Source organism: Talpa occidentalis, unplaced genomic scaffold (assembly GCF_014898055.3).
Source record: "Talpa occidentalis isolate TD23 unplaced genomic scaffold, MPIMG_talOcc4v2.1 talOcc4.6, whole genome shotgun sequence".
Classification (NCBI taxonomy): Eukaryota; Metazoa; Chordata; class Mammalia; order Eulipotyphla; family Talpidae; genus Talpa; species Talpa occidentalis.
The window spans coordinates 39403378-39421550 of record NW_023604972.1 but is presented as its reverse complement, the minus strand read 5'-3'; the positions used below and the strand labels follow the sequence as shown (position 1 = coordinate 39421550).

General features: G+C 36.0%; 1 protein-coding gene across 1 annotated transcript in view; it reads left to right on the top strand.

Moving 5' to 3' along the window:
• The window catches only part of LOC119260824 (transmembrane protease serine 11F), a 44573-nt gene extending 26887 nt beyond the window's left edge, over positions 1–17686 (top strand). Inside the window, exons 4-10 of the mRNA XM_037529914.1 lie at positions 2275–2345; positions 4023–4186; positions 4449–4487; positions 5631–5832; positions 8918–9177; positions 15113–15255; positions 17520–17686. Of these exons, the coding sequence (XP_037385811.1) occupies positions 2275–2345; positions 4023–4186; positions 4449–4487; positions 5631–5832; positions 8918–9177; positions 15113–15255; positions 17520–17678 (1038 nt within the window). The 3' untranslated portion in view covers positions 17679–17686. The remainder of the gene's footprint in view (positions 1–2274; positions 2346–4022; positions 4187–4448; positions 4488–5630; positions 5833–8917; positions 9178–15112; positions 15256–17519) is intronic.
• Positions 17687–18173: the final 487 nt, after the last annotated feature.

Sequence of the window (18173 nt, the reverse complement as noted above, 5' to 3'; positions counted from 1 at the left end):
GGGAAATGACTGTGTGGAGTCATGAAGGTGTGAATCAGTCTAGTGAGATTAGGAAAATGTAGATGATTCAGTAGGTAAGGAAATATGTTTAGAAGGTGGGGGTGAGGCAAGGGCCAATAGAGGGTTAATATTGTGAAATTCAAACTGCGGGAGATATGTTAGAAGCTGAAGTCTAATATATTTACATTTGCAGGTTTGGGATGTCATCATGGTGGCTAGCATTGTCGGGGAACAGCTCAGAGGAGGAAAGATGAAGTAGGCTAGAATTGGGGTTTGGGGAGCAGGCCTGGAGTCCAAGGACCTCAGGCAGGCTCTCTCTTGGTTCTTATCGTTGACGATGAAAGAATTCAATGTGGAAACCAAAGTTACAGAAAAGCAAGAGATTTATTGATAGATAAGTGGAAGGACAGGAAACCTCTCTGAGCACAGAGGTGTCCCAAATGGGTAGCCACTGAGGACCTGAAAAGCAGTTTATATAGGTATAATGGACAGGGAGTGGGGGTTGGGCTGTTGAGTGTCCCTACATTGTGTCTTTCACAGATTGGCTGGGCCTGCAGGGTCTCCCAGTCTACTGAAGCCCACTGAGTCTTCCCACATTACCTGGCCTACTTTCTGGAACCAGCTTTGGCCTATTCCTATTGTGTTATTGTGTTGGTGTTCTGAACATTCCATTTTTAATTGAGTTGGGAGTGGACAATTCTGGTCCATTATTATTCTCCAGTCAGAATGATAAATGGACTTAGGCCACCTGGTCTTGGAGGAACTCCCTCCTGGTTCCAACTTATTGTTTTTCAATGAGACTGATAAATGGGCTTAGGGAACCTGGGCTTGGGGTGGGAGACACCCTCCTGGTTCCCACTGATTGTTCAGATTGATAAATAGGTTTGGGTTTGGGGCACTCAGTTCCTAACTTTCTCATTCAGAATCACATAGTGTATCAGTGAGGGGACTACTACAAAGGCTTAGGCACATATGTAAAATATTAGTTGTCCATAGTGTGTGGCTTTATTTCTGGGCTCTCAATTCGATTCCATTGTTTCGATTATCTGTTTTTGTTGTAGTACCATGCTGTTTTAATTATTATGGCTTTATAATACAGTTTAAAGTCTGTAAGCATGATGCTTTGATTTTTTTCCTTTTCATTCAGCAGTTTTGTCTTTTTAGGTTCTTTTGTGATTTCTTATGAATTTCAGTAATATTTGTTCTATTTCTTTGAAGAATGCCTTTGGTGTTGGGAAAATTTGGACTGCCACATGCAAAAAGAAAAAAAATGATTTTAGACTATTGTGGTAGGATTGAGGAAGGGATGTAGATTTAATATTTGGGAGGTAAACTCTATGAACATTGTTGCTAGTTTAGGGTAGTCAGGCAGAGGGAAGGATCTTGCAGAAAGGGAGGCAATGTTCCCTTTTCCTCAGGAATGTAGCCATTTTAGGGCGAAATTTACCATGGAAATAGGACATATGTAAATTATACAGACATGTAATTTCTGACTTCTGAAATTCAACCTAGTGCTTTTTGACACAAATGCAGATCCCTTTAGCAAGTCAGTTCATTAATCAATCAAAATCCTTCAATTGCTCAGGCTGGAAATGCTAAGTAATAAAATGCTGATGGTGTGGAGTGTAGTGAAACCTATTCCGAAGTTCCAGTTATTCGCCTGCCACAGAAAGGTGGCTACAAGTAAGGGTGTTGGTGTCACATGACAAAGGTTGTTACATATTATGTTGAATGCTCTAGTAATGTGGTAATAATAAACAAATTGATATCAATAGTGGAATAGGTTCCATATTTGAGAATAAGGCAAACTTAGGGTGGATAGGTTTTCTTAAAGGTGAGGATGCTGCCTTTAGGCAAGCGGGGAAATCTGATACTTCCAAAATACCAACAATAATGTAAACTAATGTTACATCAATTAAAAAAATAAATTAAAAAACACAGATATCCTAATTCACTTGACCATAACCAAATTGAACATTATTAATAGTTTGCTATATGCCAGGTGAGGTGTGAAATGTTTGATATGCATTATTTCATTTTATCCTCAAAATAACATCTGTGAAGTAGATATTGTTTTATCCCATTTTAACAATTTTGTTAAGTTTGTTTAGTTCTCAGGGATTAGAACTTGACTTTCTTGCCAGGTATGCTAAACCGTTTCACATATCTAGGAATAAAGTAAAATCCTTGTCTTTGCCTCAACTCTGTAGGTAAGATGAGGAGTAACATTTTTTCTTAAGACTAATGTTTCTTATTTTTAATTTTTCTAATCAGATGTCTAGGATATTTCGACATGATACTACTGGAGGGGGTCGGTTTATCAAATCTCATGTTGTCAGAATAAGGTATGAAAACTTGGTTTGCAACATCAAACCATTATCTTTAAGAACCATTTGATCAACACAACCACTAACCTCCACTGAGTAAACCTTTGCAAGAACATAAAGATTTTGCAAACCTAAGCAGTCCAGTCTATACTGCCTATTTCCCAGTATTCTCGTTTGAAATAGAAAGATATAAAGTACTCTGCAACAAGAGACAATGTCGGCTGGTAGATCTAAAAAAAAAAAAAAAAAAGGTATTCTCCAGGAGAAGGGAGAGAAGAGAGAGAGTGCTGTTGCTGATATACCTTGCCCCTTAAACTAGGGGCTAAGTGGAGTTTAGATCAGTTCTTTTTCACTGTCCTTATTCTAAATGCACCCAACAATCAGACTGTTACTTTCTCTGCAATATTTTTCTTAATGTTATTGCATTTTATTATCATTTTGATGCCTTTCCAATTTTATGCTCTGAGGAAAGACAATACATGTAAATTGAATATACACTTGTTGTCAGAGACTAGAATTACTGGAATCTATTCATTTAGGATTGCATTTTATGAGATATTCAAATGACTTGGCATTTTCAAATATATCTTGTTTTTTTACCTATTTTGATGAAAATACTAATTTTTTCTAGCTATCAATCAATATACAAATATACATGTATATATATGTGTGTGTGTATATATATATATACACACCCACACATGCATACATATATACATATACTTATTTGTTTCCTTCACTTCTTGATGGTAAAGTACATGTACATGTGGTTAGGAAGGACATGCCTTTTATTTCCCTCTCTACCTCCCTGCTTTTATTTCCTCCTTTCATATTTTCCCTCCCATCCTCCCTTCTGTTCTCGCTCTCTTCCTTCCTTTTTTCTCTGTTTGTATCATCCAAATTAAAGTTACTCTCAAAAAAACAACCAGAAACTTTCAAGATCTACATGTTATAGTATACATTTATATATTTTAATATCTTATCAAATAGTTTCCTTATATAACTGCTTTCTTTAATCATCTACTTTTCAAACACACATTGAGTACCAAACCCCATAACATCAATGACTTAACTGAATAAAGGTTTATTTCATTTCCATGCTACAGTCCAAAAGGGTCAGAGGTGGTAACCAGGGATGTGGGTGTTGTTGAGGACTGTGGAATAAAGATTGTAGAACTGCTACATCTGGTTAGCAAATAAGGGAGAGTAAAAGCATGGAGGATGGTATGGGAAGCTTTCGGGGTCTGGGATGTGAATGAAGGACATTCCATTGCCAGGAAATCACTAGAGAGTTTCAATAAATGGTAATGGAGGCTAGGCATTGAAATCTAGCTCTCTTCCCAGGAGGCAAAGACAACTGGGTTTGATGAACAGAGTGTTGTCTCTGCTATAGCACTACTGGAGAATCATGACAATGGGTACAACTTGGACCGACAGTATATTAAAAAGTAAATCATTTAAATACATGAAAGGTATAATTTCACACACATTGCCTCCTCTCAAAACCTCCTGTAGACTATCTTGTAGACAGCCTTGTATCTTAGCCAGTATACCTGAAGATAATTTTAGAAATCCAATGTATGCATATGCCAAATGGTTTTTTCCTCTAAATTTAGTGTGAATCTTAATAGATAAAAAGAGTTAATGATTAGAGAACCAATTTTATTCTCTATTTCTCTGCATTTTTCACTTCAGTCCAGATGAACACGGTGTGAACATTGTTATGGTGCTCATGTTTCAATACCCATCTTCTAGTAGTGCGGAGAGAATCAAGAAAAAAATTGAAAAAACTTTATATCAAAGTCTGAAGACAAAACAGATGCCTTTGACTATAAACAAATCATCATTTACACTCACATGTGAGTTCTTTCATTATCTTTGTGGTTCCGTCATGATCCTCTTTATTTTGCAAAAAAATTTAGGTCAATGTATTTTCCCACTTTAAGAATCTAGAGTGTGTATCAGTGTGGAATAAAATATCATGCTCCCTTGAAATATGGATGCTTTAGATAATAAACATTCAGATAATGACTATTTTAAAATCACATGAAAATAGGAACATGTTCTTCTACCAATTAATTCATTTTGTAAACCAAACATTTAATGTTTTGTTTATTCCAGCTATCGACAGCAAAAAGATGAGGAATCTAGTCAACAGCCGTAAGTTCCAAAACCCACAATTAACTATTTCATAGTAAAGATAATGAAAAAAGCCACAAAGAAAGTTAGAAATAGAACTTACAAGGTTTCTTTAGCTCATTTTGTATTTTTTTCATTTTCAAACTTCTTAAAAACTATTTGTTCACTTTTATTAAGGTGAAACATTAGTTTATACCATGGTATATAATTTAGAGGTAAAGGATATCCTTCAAGTGTTTTTCACACTACACCCAAAACTGAGAATCCCAGTTCTCAACCACAGCCCACTGTGCTCACTCCCTGCTGTGTTCTCTCCTTTCTCCTCTACCTCTGTCTTTTTGTGTTTTTGTAAACCAAACATTTAGTGCTTTTATTGCTTAATATATTAAAAAAATAAATTTATAAATTTACACTAAATACAATTTAAGTTTTATGCTTTATGGAACACAGTAAAATTAAACACAAAGTATTCTTGATGTTACCAAATATGTAACTATATTTCTAACACTCTATTTTAACATTCTTTTTAAATATTTCTCTTTTAATATTCACTAATAATTCAAGATAAAGTTTTAAAATGATAGGATTTTTTCCTATTAAAATTCTTACTTGCAGTTTTGATAAAAATATTTGGCATGTACATTTTCTGCCCACCCCTTCCCATTACCTTTATCTTAAATTCTTCTAGAATTATTGGGTTAAAAAATTTCCTATGGGGCCTCCCCAGTGGCGCAGCGGTTGAGCGCTGGGTTGCAAAGCTGCCCGCAGCCTCTGCAGCGCCGGTTTGATCCCCGGCTGCTCCCCGGCCACCGGAGGATGGTCCCACATGGCGCGCAGACCTCTCCTGCCACTCGCTGCTCCCCTCAGCAGTGTACTTCATCAGTTTGCCTGCTCTGCTCCCCGCTCTGGTGAATTCTCTCACCCTCCTGTGCTTCTGACTGTATCCAGTGCTTGTATAAATAAATTAATAAATCTTAAAAAAAAAGGAAAAATTTCCTATGAATTCTATACATTAGAATTGTATACATTCTCACTTCCAAGATGGAGTGCTTAGGAAGAGTAATAAACAAAATGGTTTGTTGAAGTATTTGCACTCAGTGTATAAAAGGTATACATTGTCCTCCTCCATTGCATTAAAACAAAGTCACATTATTTCTATGCCAGGCTGTGGAATAAGGATGACATCTTCAAACATGCCATTACCAGCATCATCTTCTACTGAAAGGATCGTCCAAGGACAGGAAACAGCTCTAGAAGGGGAGTGGCCCTGGCAAGCCAGCCTTCAGCTCATCGGGGCAGGTCATCAGTGTGGAGCCAGCCTCATAAGTAACACGTGGTTGCTGACAGCTGCTCACTGCTTCCGCAAGTAAGATCAAGGGCTGTTGTGAGTTGTCACTGATTTCAGCGCTTGTGAAGAGTCTAGTTTTAGCAGTTTATCCTTTGTGGCACTTAGAATGAGCCCTGCCCTGCCCCCTGACATGCTTGCTATATGCCCATCATGTTCTTCCTCTCTCCCTTCTCTCAATATCTATAATTGATTTAGATTACTTATATGGTTCTTACTGCATATTTTCTCATATTGTGCAGTTAGTGCCATCTTTCCTATAATATCATAAATTATTTTAATGGAAAGACTATTATATGTATAGTAAGTCTATACATATACAATCAAGAAGAAAATTCAGCCACTTCTGTTTGTTATTTTTTTAAATCAATCTTTCCATCTTCTTATAATCACCCATCATCACTTTATAAAGAAAATATCGAAGTTATCACTCCTGAAGCTTTCTCTTCCAAATGCCTTGTTCAAGAACCCCTGCAGGCTTGTGTGATCCAGGCAGGTGTGTGGACTCTTGGTGAGACATGCCACTCTGTCTCATTGCCCTTGGTACTGCAGACTGGCCACTCACAACCTTTTAGGAGTTCTCTGCTTCAGCTTTAGCAGCTTTAACTTTGGGAACTCAGCTGTGACAGTTTACATACACAGACATACATAGACACACTATTGCTTCAGGAGATCAGGAGCACACCATTTTTCCCCCTGAGGCTTCACTATCATATGAAGGAAAGCTTTTATTTTTAAACTCTCAACAGACAAAAACTCTTAAGTCCTAGCCAGTGGCACTGTTCACACATGCCTTTAATAGAAACTAGCCTTGGTAAAAGCAGGAGGTTCTTTTACCATTTTTTGAAGAGGAAAGTCAAATGGTTTCAAGATGCCTACACCCTTTTTTATGGGTAGATAATGAGGATGACTTCATCCATTTAAAGGAATTGTCACTCTCTCACTAGTCAAAATGGACTTAAATATATTTACAACCTCCCAAACAACTCATGTCATACTTTAGGGAAACTTGTCTCACTGATTTATTTAGACCTTTTGATATTTTCAGGTCCACTTATTTCTCCAATCCTCACCCTTATTTTTGGAAGAGAAATCCATTTTAGTTTATAACTGATCTGTCTATGTTATTGAAAACAGAAAGAGATCAATTTTGGGTTGATAATAATTTCAAGTAATTATACAACATAGAATATATTTGTGAAGGAAAACTATAAGGCAATTTAAAGACAATATCACAATTAGATTTAAAAATTCTCCAAGTGTATTTTTCTAAAAAATAATGTATATTTTGAGCATGTTTAAAATGAATCTGAGATTTTAAATCATTTTATTTAAAAATTTTTAGTTCAAAATATTTTATTTTTCAATAAATGTATTTCTTCTCTTACATCAGTGTTCTTTTTGGGATAGTATTTATTTTCTCCCATCAGGTGTAGCCCCTGTAATTCTCCCACCACTGCAGCATCCATGATCCATCCCTATAGTCCTTTGTGCTCTTCCCTCCCCTGTTTGGACCCCTCTCCCTTCATCTCCCTGCTGATGATTTAGATCTATGGTTAGCTTGCAAGTTTTGTCTTTTTCCTGACCCATTGCTTGATTTCTCTATATTTCACATATAAGTGAAACCATCTGATAATATCATTTTCCTTCTGGCTAAATCAGTGTCTTTATGTCCATGAAAAACTATTCCAGTCTTTATGAAACAGTGTGAGGTAGGGAAACAGTTCTTGACAAATGTCAGGAGAACTGGGCCACGTCTCTCTGACACTGACCAGCTGGATATGCCACCCACTTATATAAGTCATTAACTCTGAGCCTCAAGTTTCTTATCCATAAAGTATATTGAACTGTAACTATCACATGAGGCTTTCTTTCTGGTTGATAATGCTTGAAGAGATGGGTTATTTCTATTATATCTACTCAATCAGTTTATAAGTTTCTTAAGGACTGAAGTCCCAAGTATTCATATTTCCCAGGATTCTAATTTTCAAACGAATGCATCAGCCCTAAGATTTCCAATTCAGATAAAGTCTTTTTAAAATAAAGTGAAATACTATAGAGAGCCACCTTTTTTCCATTCCCTCCACCCTACCTGACCCTCTGCTCTCCCTGCTTATCTCTGGGATACTGTAGAGTACTTTGAAATCACTGCTTTTTCAGAGGTTTTTTTTTTTGTTTTTATTCTTTAAAGTTTCTGAGTCACCAGCTCAGTAATCCTGAATGAACAAGGAAATCCACTTTATAAATTCTCCTTCATGTTATTTCCTTCTACCTAATTTTCCTTTACATGGAGAATTTAAAGTTTTGATGTATTTCTAGTCATTCTTGATGGGGAAATTAGAAAAAGAGGAAACTGGGCTTTGGGAAGGAACAGGAAGGTAAAGAGATAATAGGACTAAATAGAATTTGCTTGTAATATAACCCTGTAGGACAGCAAAGCATGTGTGTGGAGAGCGAGCCTCAAAAATAGCAAGAGGAAATTACAGGGCAGTGAAAATATAACAGCATGAGGTTGGGTTAGGGAGGCTTAGTCTTGACATTGGGGCGAAGTTTAGGCACAGGATGGAGGAACAATCTGATGTACAGATGAGGGTTTGTGAAGCAGATAAATTACACTTTGTTTCAAAGATCACAATAAGACTCAGGAAGCAAATGCTAACAAGTGAGTCATGAAGTAAGCATGGGTGGGTAAAATCTCTGAGACAGAGGGAAGACGGATCTTCGTATGCATATCATCCAAAACCAATCAAAATCAATTCCAAATGTTTTATATAAAATATAGAAGAGAGTTTGAAGCATTTCTAACAAATTAAAGATTGGAAAATAATTGTAAGGCATCCACTATTATTATCAATTCAAATAAGCATGCCATTTCATTAAGTTGCCGTGTTCTTTTTAATTATAGAGGATGTAAAATATACCTAAGAGTTTTTATATTTTCACTGGTATCATTAATATTTGTCACCTCATTTTTCCATATCATCAATTGCGGATTCTCTCATTATTGGGATTTTTCAGGAGCATAACAATTGGGGAGAATAAAAGTTTCATATTTTTTAAAGGATACAATTAAGCATCACAAATCTTACTCTTCAATTTTTTGCAGAAATAAAGACCCCCGTCAGTGGATTGTTACTTTTGGTTCAACTATAACACCACCCGCAGTGCAACGACGGGTGGGAAGAATTATCCTTCACGAAAATTATCGCAAAGAAACAAACGAAAATGACATTGCTTTGGCTCAGCTTTCCACCCGAGTTGAGTTTTCAAATATAGTCCAGAGAGTTTGTCTTCCAGATTCATTTATAAAGTTGCCACCTAAGACAAGTGTTTTTGTTACAGGATTTGGATCCATTGTAGATGATGGTGAGTAGTTAAACCTAATTTACTTAATAAAGATTTGTCTTGAGTGTTAAAAGCTGCCTTAGGGGAAATCTTTTCGAACTTTTCATAAAAATAATGTTGATGCTTCAAATGTGTATGACTCTGAGGAGAACCGAATTCTGTAGGTCAAATCGTAAAAGGAATCAGTGTCCTAATCTTGAGACATTCAAAATTAACTGGAGCCAGTCTTAAAAAGGGGGGAAGTGAATATAGAAGACAAAAATCTGACTAGATTAGGTGGTAAGAATGGGCTGAATACTACGGGATTACCAGGAAGTGCGCAATTCCAAACTCTGTATTTCCAAGATATAGATACTTTGGTTTGGTATGTAATGAAAAGCATAAACAACCCTAATGGTAGCATTTTGTCCCCCCCCAAATCCTTCATTTTAATGAGGAATTATAAAAATCACACACGCGAAAGTGTTTATGAATTTTCATTTTGGTTAGTTAATAGATTAAGTATTTTTCTTCTATTCCATTTCTTAGGGGATTAAAAGATACCAGTTCTAATTTTATATATTGAATATCAGAATTTAAGATTTTTAGGTTCTAGTTCATTCAGCTTTAAAGGAGAATAGAGGAATATAACCAAGATGAAAATGCATACATTGTGCAAAAATGAAAAATGATGTAAAAATATATAAAATAAAAAAAGGGAGAATCAAATGTTTTAAAATAATAGGAAATAAGAAATAATTACAATGCTCAGAGGTATCCTAAAGAAAATAGGAGACAAATGCTAATGTATCTTATTACTTATTCATGTCTTTATTATTTACTCACTTGTTTTTTTAATTGAAGTAACACTGGTGTACAACACTATATATTTTAGAAGTACAGGTTCACACTTCTTCAGACGTATGTTACCACACCATGCTCACTAAGGAAGAGCAAAGAAAACTCCACCATAGTACCCCCTTTAAGCTTTGCTCTTTACCCCATCTTTCCCTCTGGTGACCTCAGTTCTGCAATCAGAAACCAAGGGTTTATTTTGATTTGGTCTGTTACTTTGCTTTATTATTTTATATTCTATGTAGGAGTGAAATCATCTGGCATTTGTCTTTCTCCTTCTGATTTATTTTGTTTAGTGTAATCTCCTCATTCATGTTTTTGCTAGAAGATTTTATATGCTTTTTGTGGCTAAGGAGTAGTCCATTATGTATATAGACCACATCTTCTTTATGTAGTTATTCATTAATGGACACAGGTTATTTCTATAACTTGGTTATTGTAAATGGTGCTGCAGTTAATATAAGGATGTATATATCTTTTGTACTGCTGTTTTTATATTTTTCAGCTAGATAACTATCTGAGTCATATGGTAGATCTATTTTTTAATTTTTTGAGGAAACTCCATACTGTTTCCCATAGAGGGTTCACCAGTTTACATTCCTGCTTGCAGGGTATGTGTATTCCTTTTCCCCACACCCTCAACAAACTTTGTTTTTTGTGGTATTTTTAATACAGAACATTATCAGAGGTGTGAGGTAATATGTCATTGCAGGTTAGGTGTGCATTGCATTTGCCTTATTATAAATGATGGTGAGTCATGTTTTTTCACATACCTTTTAGCCCTCTACATGTCTTCTAGAGAAAATGTCTATTTAGGTCTTCTCCCATTTCTTTTTTTTTTATTATAAATTTTATTTTTATATTCCCCATACAATTGCGACCCCCTTATTTGGACCCCAATCCCTCCCCTCCCCGCCCACCCCTCCCCATAGAGTGTCTCTGGTTCATAGTTGTTTGTTGATTTTGATTTTTACTTTCTTACTCTTTTTCCTGGTCCCTTATTTAAGTTTTCTAGATTCCTGGCTTATTTTGCTGAGCATGATCCCTTCCAGTGCCATCCATGTTGCTGCAAATTGCATGTGTTTATCTTTTTTGAATGCTGAGTAATATTCCATGGTGTATATGTACCACATCTTCTTGATCCAGTCATCTATTTTTGGGCATTTGGGTGTTTCCAAAGCTTAGCTATTGTAAACAGTGCTGCTATAAACATAGGGGTGCAGGTGCTCTTTGGAATGGATGTTTCTGTGTCCTTTGGGTAAATACCTAGGAGTGGAATTGCTGGATCATATGGAAGCTCTATGTTTAGTAGGTCCAGAAATCTCCACACAGCTCTCCATAGTGGTTGGACCAGTTTGCACTCCCACCAACAGTGCAGGAGAGTTCCTTTTTCTCCACAACCTCGCCAACATTTGTTGTTGCTAGTTTTTTTAATATGTGCCATTCTCACTGGTGTAAGATGGTATCTCATGGTCGTTTTGATTTGCATTTCCCTGATTACAAGTGATGTTGAACATTTTTTCATATGCCTGTTGGCCATTTGCATTTCCTCTTCAGAGAAGTTTCTTTTTAGCTCTTCTGCCCATTTTTTGACTGGATTATTTTCTTTGTTTTTGTTGAGTCTCATCAGCTTTTTGTAGATTTTTGTGATCAATCCTTTATCATTAGTGTTGTGTGCAAAAATGTTCTCCCAATCTGTGGGGTTTCTCTTTGTTTTGGTTATTGTCTCTTTTGCTGTGCAGAAGCTCTTTAATTTGATGTAGTCCCAGCTGTTTATCTTTGCCTTCACTATCACTGCTTTGGGTGATGTGCCTATAAAGATGTCTTTGAGGTGCATATTATGTAGTGTTTCGCCTATATTTCCTTCTATGTATTTTATGGTTTCAGGTTTTATGTCTAGTTCTTTAATCCATTTTGAGTTGGTTTTTGTGTATGGTGTGAGGTAGTGGTCAAGCTTCATTCTTTTGCATGTAGCGACCCAGTTTTCCCAGCACCATTTATGGAACAAACTTTCTTTGCTCCAATGCATAGTCTTTGCTCCTTTGTCAAAGATTAGTTGACCATAAATTTGTGGGTCTATTTCTGGATTTTCTATTCAATTCCATTGGTCTGTGTGTCTGTTCTTGTACCAATACCATGCAGTTTTGATGATTATGGCTTTGTAGTATAGTTGGAAGTCTGGGAGTGTGATGCCTCCATCCCTTCTTTTTTTTTTCAGGAGACCTTTGGCTATTCAGGGTTTTTGGTGATTACATATGAATTTCATCAATAATTATTCTATTTCTTTGAAGAATGACATTGAGATTTTTATTGGAATAGCATTGAATCTGTATATTGCTTTTGGCAGGATGGCCATTTTAATAATGTTTATTCTTCCAATCCATGAGCAGGGGATGTCTTTCCATTTCTTTGTGTCTTCTTCTATTTCTTTTAACAGTGTTTTATAGTTTTCCTTTGTATATGTCCTTTACCTCTTTTGTTAGATTTATTCCCAAGTATTTGATTTTTTTTGTTTCAATTATAAAAGGGATGGTTTTTTTGATTTCTTCTTCTTCAAAATTATTGTTTGTGTATAGGAAGGCTACTGACTTTTGTGTGTTGATTTTGTATCCTGCCACTTCACTGAACTGATTGATGAGTTGAATTAGTTTTTCTGTGGAGTTTTTGGGGTTCTCTATGTATATTATCATATCATCTGCAAAGAGTGATAGTTTGACTTCTTCTTTTCCTATTTGGATTCCTTGTATGTCTTTCTCTTGTCTTATTGCTCTGGCTGGACTTCCAGTATTATATTGAAAAGCAGTGGTGAGAGTGGACATCCTTGTCTTGCTCCATATCTTAATGGAAATGCTTTCAGCTTTTCACCATTGAGAATGATACTGGCTGTTGGCTTGTCATATATGGCGTTTATGATGTTGAAGTATGTTCCTGTATGCCAAGAATTTCAAGGGCTTTTATCATGAATGGGTGTTGTACTTTGTCAAAAGCTTTCTCGGCATCTATTGATATTATCATATGGTTTTTATATTTCTTTCTGTTGATGTGTTGGATAACGTTGATTGATTTTCGGATGTTGAACCATCCTTGTGTCCCTGGAGTGAATCCTACTTGGTCGTGGTGAATTATCTTATGGATACATTGTTGGATTCTGATAGCTAAAATTTTATTGAGGATTTTTGCATCAGTGTTCATTAGGGAGATTGGCCTATAGTTTTCTTTTTTTGTGTTGTTCTTGTTCGGTTTTGGTATTAGTGTAATGTTGGCTTCATAGAACATGTTTGGTATTATCCCTTCCTTCTCAATTTTTTGGAAGAGTTTGTGAAGGATAGGCACTAATTCATCTCTGAATGTTTGGTAGAATTCATTTGTAAATCCATCAGGTCCTAGGCTTTTGTTTTTGGGGAGGTTTTTGATTACCATTTCAATTTCGCTGCTTGTAATTGGTCTGTTTAGGTGTTCTATTTCTTCTTTATCTAGCTTTGGGTGATTGTAGAATTGTAGAAATTTGTCCATCTCCTCTAGATTGTTGAACTTGTTTCCATACAACTGTTCATAGTAGTTACTGATTATTCTTTTGATTTCTGTGGTGCTTCTCCCATTTCTTGATTGAGTTATTTGTTTTGTTTTCTTGAGTTTTATGAGTTCTTTGTTGATAATAACCTCATGTTGAAAATATGATGTGCAATTATTTTCTCTCATTCAGTAGGGTAACTTTTTGTTTTAACAGTAGTTTCTTTGGTGGCACAGAACCCTTTTAGTTATATGTAGTTCCATTTGTTTATTTTGACTTCTGCTTCCCTTGCCATTGGAGTCATTGAACTCCTTCACTGCAGCCTAGCTCTGATATGAGCAGATTCTACAAGTAGAATTTTTCCCTAGAGACTCAGGCAAGAGCAGAGTTATTGTGTTAGGGGGATTCGTGGGCTCAGGATACAGGCAGATACTCTGGATAATCACAATCTTAGCAGAGGTAGGCTGCCTAGAAGCTCTTAGAACTCAGCTGAGGGAGTGGGACTGGTGTTTCAAGGTAGCTGATTGCAAGCCCCAGGAGGAAGCTATGAGTATGGCCTGCCTTCAATCAATGAAGTCTGCAGACCCAAGATGGGCAGAAATGGGTGTTTTTCAAGGACCTCAGTAGCTGGTTAGGCAGATTATGATCACTGACCATTCCCACTAAGTTCCACAAACAAATTTTTCCCTGCAAGCTCAAGCTCCAGCAGTTACTGCATGATGGTGCTAGCTGGCTGTTGTAAGAACTGACTGAAAGCCACAAAAGCCCCTGATGGGCAAGGGGTAAGATGATACACCCTTTGATTCTGGCTTCTTATTTCATTTTAACCAGCATAGCATCCACCAGTGTCAGAACTCCACAGTCACAATATTGCCTAAAGAAGTTTCCTAAAAGCAGAAAGAGTTGACACAAAGATCTTGCTCCTCTTCCATCCTGAACTTTTCTTTTTTAGCCAAAATATATCTTAATGTAGCTTTTTTTTTTTCTGGACAGAGCTCTATTATATGTAAACTTTGTCAAATACCCCATGCAGCTCCAAATTGACTTTGTAAGAAGTGGTTTTAAGTCTCCTTCCACATTCTCTTTCCTTGCTAGTAGCTCACAGCTACACACTGATAGCTTCAATCTGTACCCCGTGCATCTGTTCTGTTTCCCATGCTTCAGTACATCTCTAAGTTAGCACACTACAACCTAGAGTAGGGCAGTAGCTCCATGCAGTTCATATCCTGGTTTCTAGTTAAATGTATTTTGGAAAACCAAAGAGCTTCCCTATGTTTTGACATCCATAAATAGGAAAAATGTGTCAGTTGAGTAAGATTAGTATCATAAAGTCTCTCCTCATGAAAAAAATTAAATATATTGCATCTAATGTCAAGGGTTCCAATAGCTTGAAGATCCATAAAATACAATATAATATCAGGGCATGTATATTTATGGTATCTTGAATGTACACATTTATGATGAAGAACATAAAATTAGGTAATGACTATGTCAATAAATATATCTTGTGAGTTTACTCCTAGGAGTATACAATTTATATGCCTTTCATGTCTAAAAAATATTTTTATTCAAAGAATACATTTTTTGAATGTGTGCTTATTTGTGTAATAGGGCCTACACAAAATAAACTTCGGCAAGCTAGGGTGGAAACCATAAGCACGGATGTGTGTAACAGAAAGGATGTATATGATGGCCTCATAACTTCAGGAATGTTATGTGCTGGATTCATGGAAGGAAAAGTAGATGCATGTAAGGTAAGCCCAAAGTCAAGGTCAAAACTTTAAAAGCAAAGTTTCCATTTAGCTATTTCTAATTGTGGCATATGTTTCACCTGGCAGCAAAAATATGGCATCCCTTTTACCAAGAACCCTGTTTAATAATCATAACAAATGTTGAGTGTCTACTCTGTGCCAAAGTGCTAAGAACTTTTTATACATCATTTAATAAGAGAAAATCAAAGCTGTAGAAAATTGTTCATATTTTACAAATTAGGAAATTAGAGTCCGTTGCACCGTATTTCTAGTTCACACAATTAGTCTTATACTCTATAACTATTTTCTTAAACAAAATTGTAAACAAAAGACAGAAAAACCTCTCCATTGATGAGCACTTCATTCAACATTGTCACCATCTCTTTGCCTACCCTCCAAGTATCTGCACCACGTCTCTCTCATTTTTAATGACATTGACACCTGAAATAGGTTTCCTTTCCTTTATTCTGAGCCCTGGAATACTAACATTGACCCATTTAGATGCTGGATTCTTAGTTATTAACCCCCTAACCTCCAGTGATCTTTACTCCCCCTCATTCATTCTAGTTCTAGGGTCACACCTTGAGTCAAGCCACCAGAAACTCTTCCACCTCCAAAACACTAATTCTCCAAATGTTTGTATTTAACAACTATCCCCAATCCTTCCTGCCTGCTTTTGAACTACTTCAGCTGTCTGGGGCACAGTCTCTGTTAGACCCCAATTTACCAATCCTTATTCCCCCCCAACATACACAACCTATGTAGATATTCTTTGCTTCCCTTCCATTTTATTTTCCCCTTTAGCTCTTATCATCATCCAAATGTAATATATTTGATTTATTGTCTGTCTGTCCCACTAAACGAGTATGTAAGTTCCGGAAAGGCACAGATTTGGAGGAATTTTCTTTATTTATCACTATATTACCAAAACTTAAAATAGTGCTTCACACAAATATTTATTGACAATATTATTTTTTCAACTTCACAGAGCCCTATAGATCATTGCTTCTCTGCTTTTTCACATTCCAAAACCTTTCTTTTCTTCTATCTTCCTTTTTTTCCAGCTTAAATTTCACTATTGGTAGTTTTTTTTAACACTTTTGTTAATATCTCAAGCTCACTTTATTGCTTTCACTTTATTGCTCTCTTTTCATTGTTTCTTTCTGACAAAGCCCCAAACCTGCAAGAAGTCAAATATTCTTTCTTTCTCTCTCTCTCTCTCTCTCTCTCTTTCTCTCTCTCTCTCTCTCTCAGTTCCTATTTATTTTTAGGCCTTTTCATATGTCAGGTTCTTCATGTCACAAAGCATTTTACAAAGCTGTTAAAAACCTCTGCCTAGAACACATTTGATCCCCACCCTCCTGTCACAGTTAAATCCTCTTCCTTTAAGATATTAGCACCATCCTATATCATTAGGAAAAACTATCTTGACCCTCCTGACTTCCCCTATTGTGTTTCCATAGCACTTATCACCACTGCAGTTTTGCATTTATTTGTGGATGTAATATGTTTTTAAACCTAAACTTCAAGTTTTATGAGCATAAGGACCATTCGTTTTGGTCTCTCTATCCTCAATGGCCATAAAAATGCCTGGAATGCATAGTTGGAGTTCAATAAATAGTGGCTAAATAAATAAATGAGGTGAAAAAAGATTAAGTTTCTTACCATAGGTCACATGTCAGTAATTAATGGAGCTAACCCAAAGCTTGAACAGTTCAACTGCTGAGACCACCCTTTTAACTGATACATGTATATCTGTTTATTACTTAAATACATTCTAAAACATATTAAAGAGGGCATATATATAATTCAACAATCAAGTATAAATTAAAATTTGGTGAATTAGTGAACAGAAGACCAAGAGCAGATCCATAAAATATAGTGAAGCTAACTATGTTCAGAAGAGATTATCAAAACTTTCCTCCTAAGCCTATAAATGCTAACCTCATATTTAATATTTTATACATATGCTTACTAAAGCATAAAGTATCTAATTAAACTAATAAAAGGAAATCCAAGAATGCTAAATCAGAAATAATGTAACCATTCTACATGAATGACTTAGCCTTTCTATAACAATGAACTTAAAAATTTAGTACAGAATTTTTAACTCATTTGAAAAAAACACTGTATATCTCTAGTCCTATTGCAACTTCTATATATCATTTTCCTTCCTTTTTTTCTGTAGATGAGAGATAACTCCAGTGACTATTACTGAATTTGAGTTAATAACTTTAAATGTTTCTGCTTTTTTTTTTTTTCTGCAGGGAGATTCTGGAGGACCTCTGGTTTATGATAATCGTGACATCTGGTACCTTATTGGTATAGTAAGTTGGGGACAATCATGTGCTCTTCCCAAAAAGCCTGGAGTCTACACAAGAGTGACTCAGTATAGATCCTGGATTGCTTCCAAGACTGGTATCTAGTGTGAACCATCCAGGAATTATACCTATGGTGCATGGAACTGAAATGCATGCATATTGTCTATTATTTATATTCATGTGGTTTGGACCAGTGCTTTTGTTAAATGTCAGAAAATCCTCCAGACTCAGAACTAGTACCATATCACCATGTCATCTTTGTGTACCTGAGACGGAACTCAACCCTGTGAGAAAAAGACACAGCAAATGGCAGTAGCACCGACTCCTCACTCACAAGGAAAACTGTTTTATTAATAAGATGAATATTTATAAATGGTTTCTCCCAAGGGAAGATGGGAAATGTAATTTCTCACAATATATGAGAGCTGCCAAAAACTTACCTCATATAATACCTGGAGTACCTGTGATTCTTCTAGCAAACACCAATCAGCAATCGTCCCTGAGGAGTCAGAGCTTCAGCATTCTAGGAATGATGACTGGATATTCAGCAGCTAGAATGGAAAAGCATGGGATTTTGTAATATAACTTGATCTCTAACTT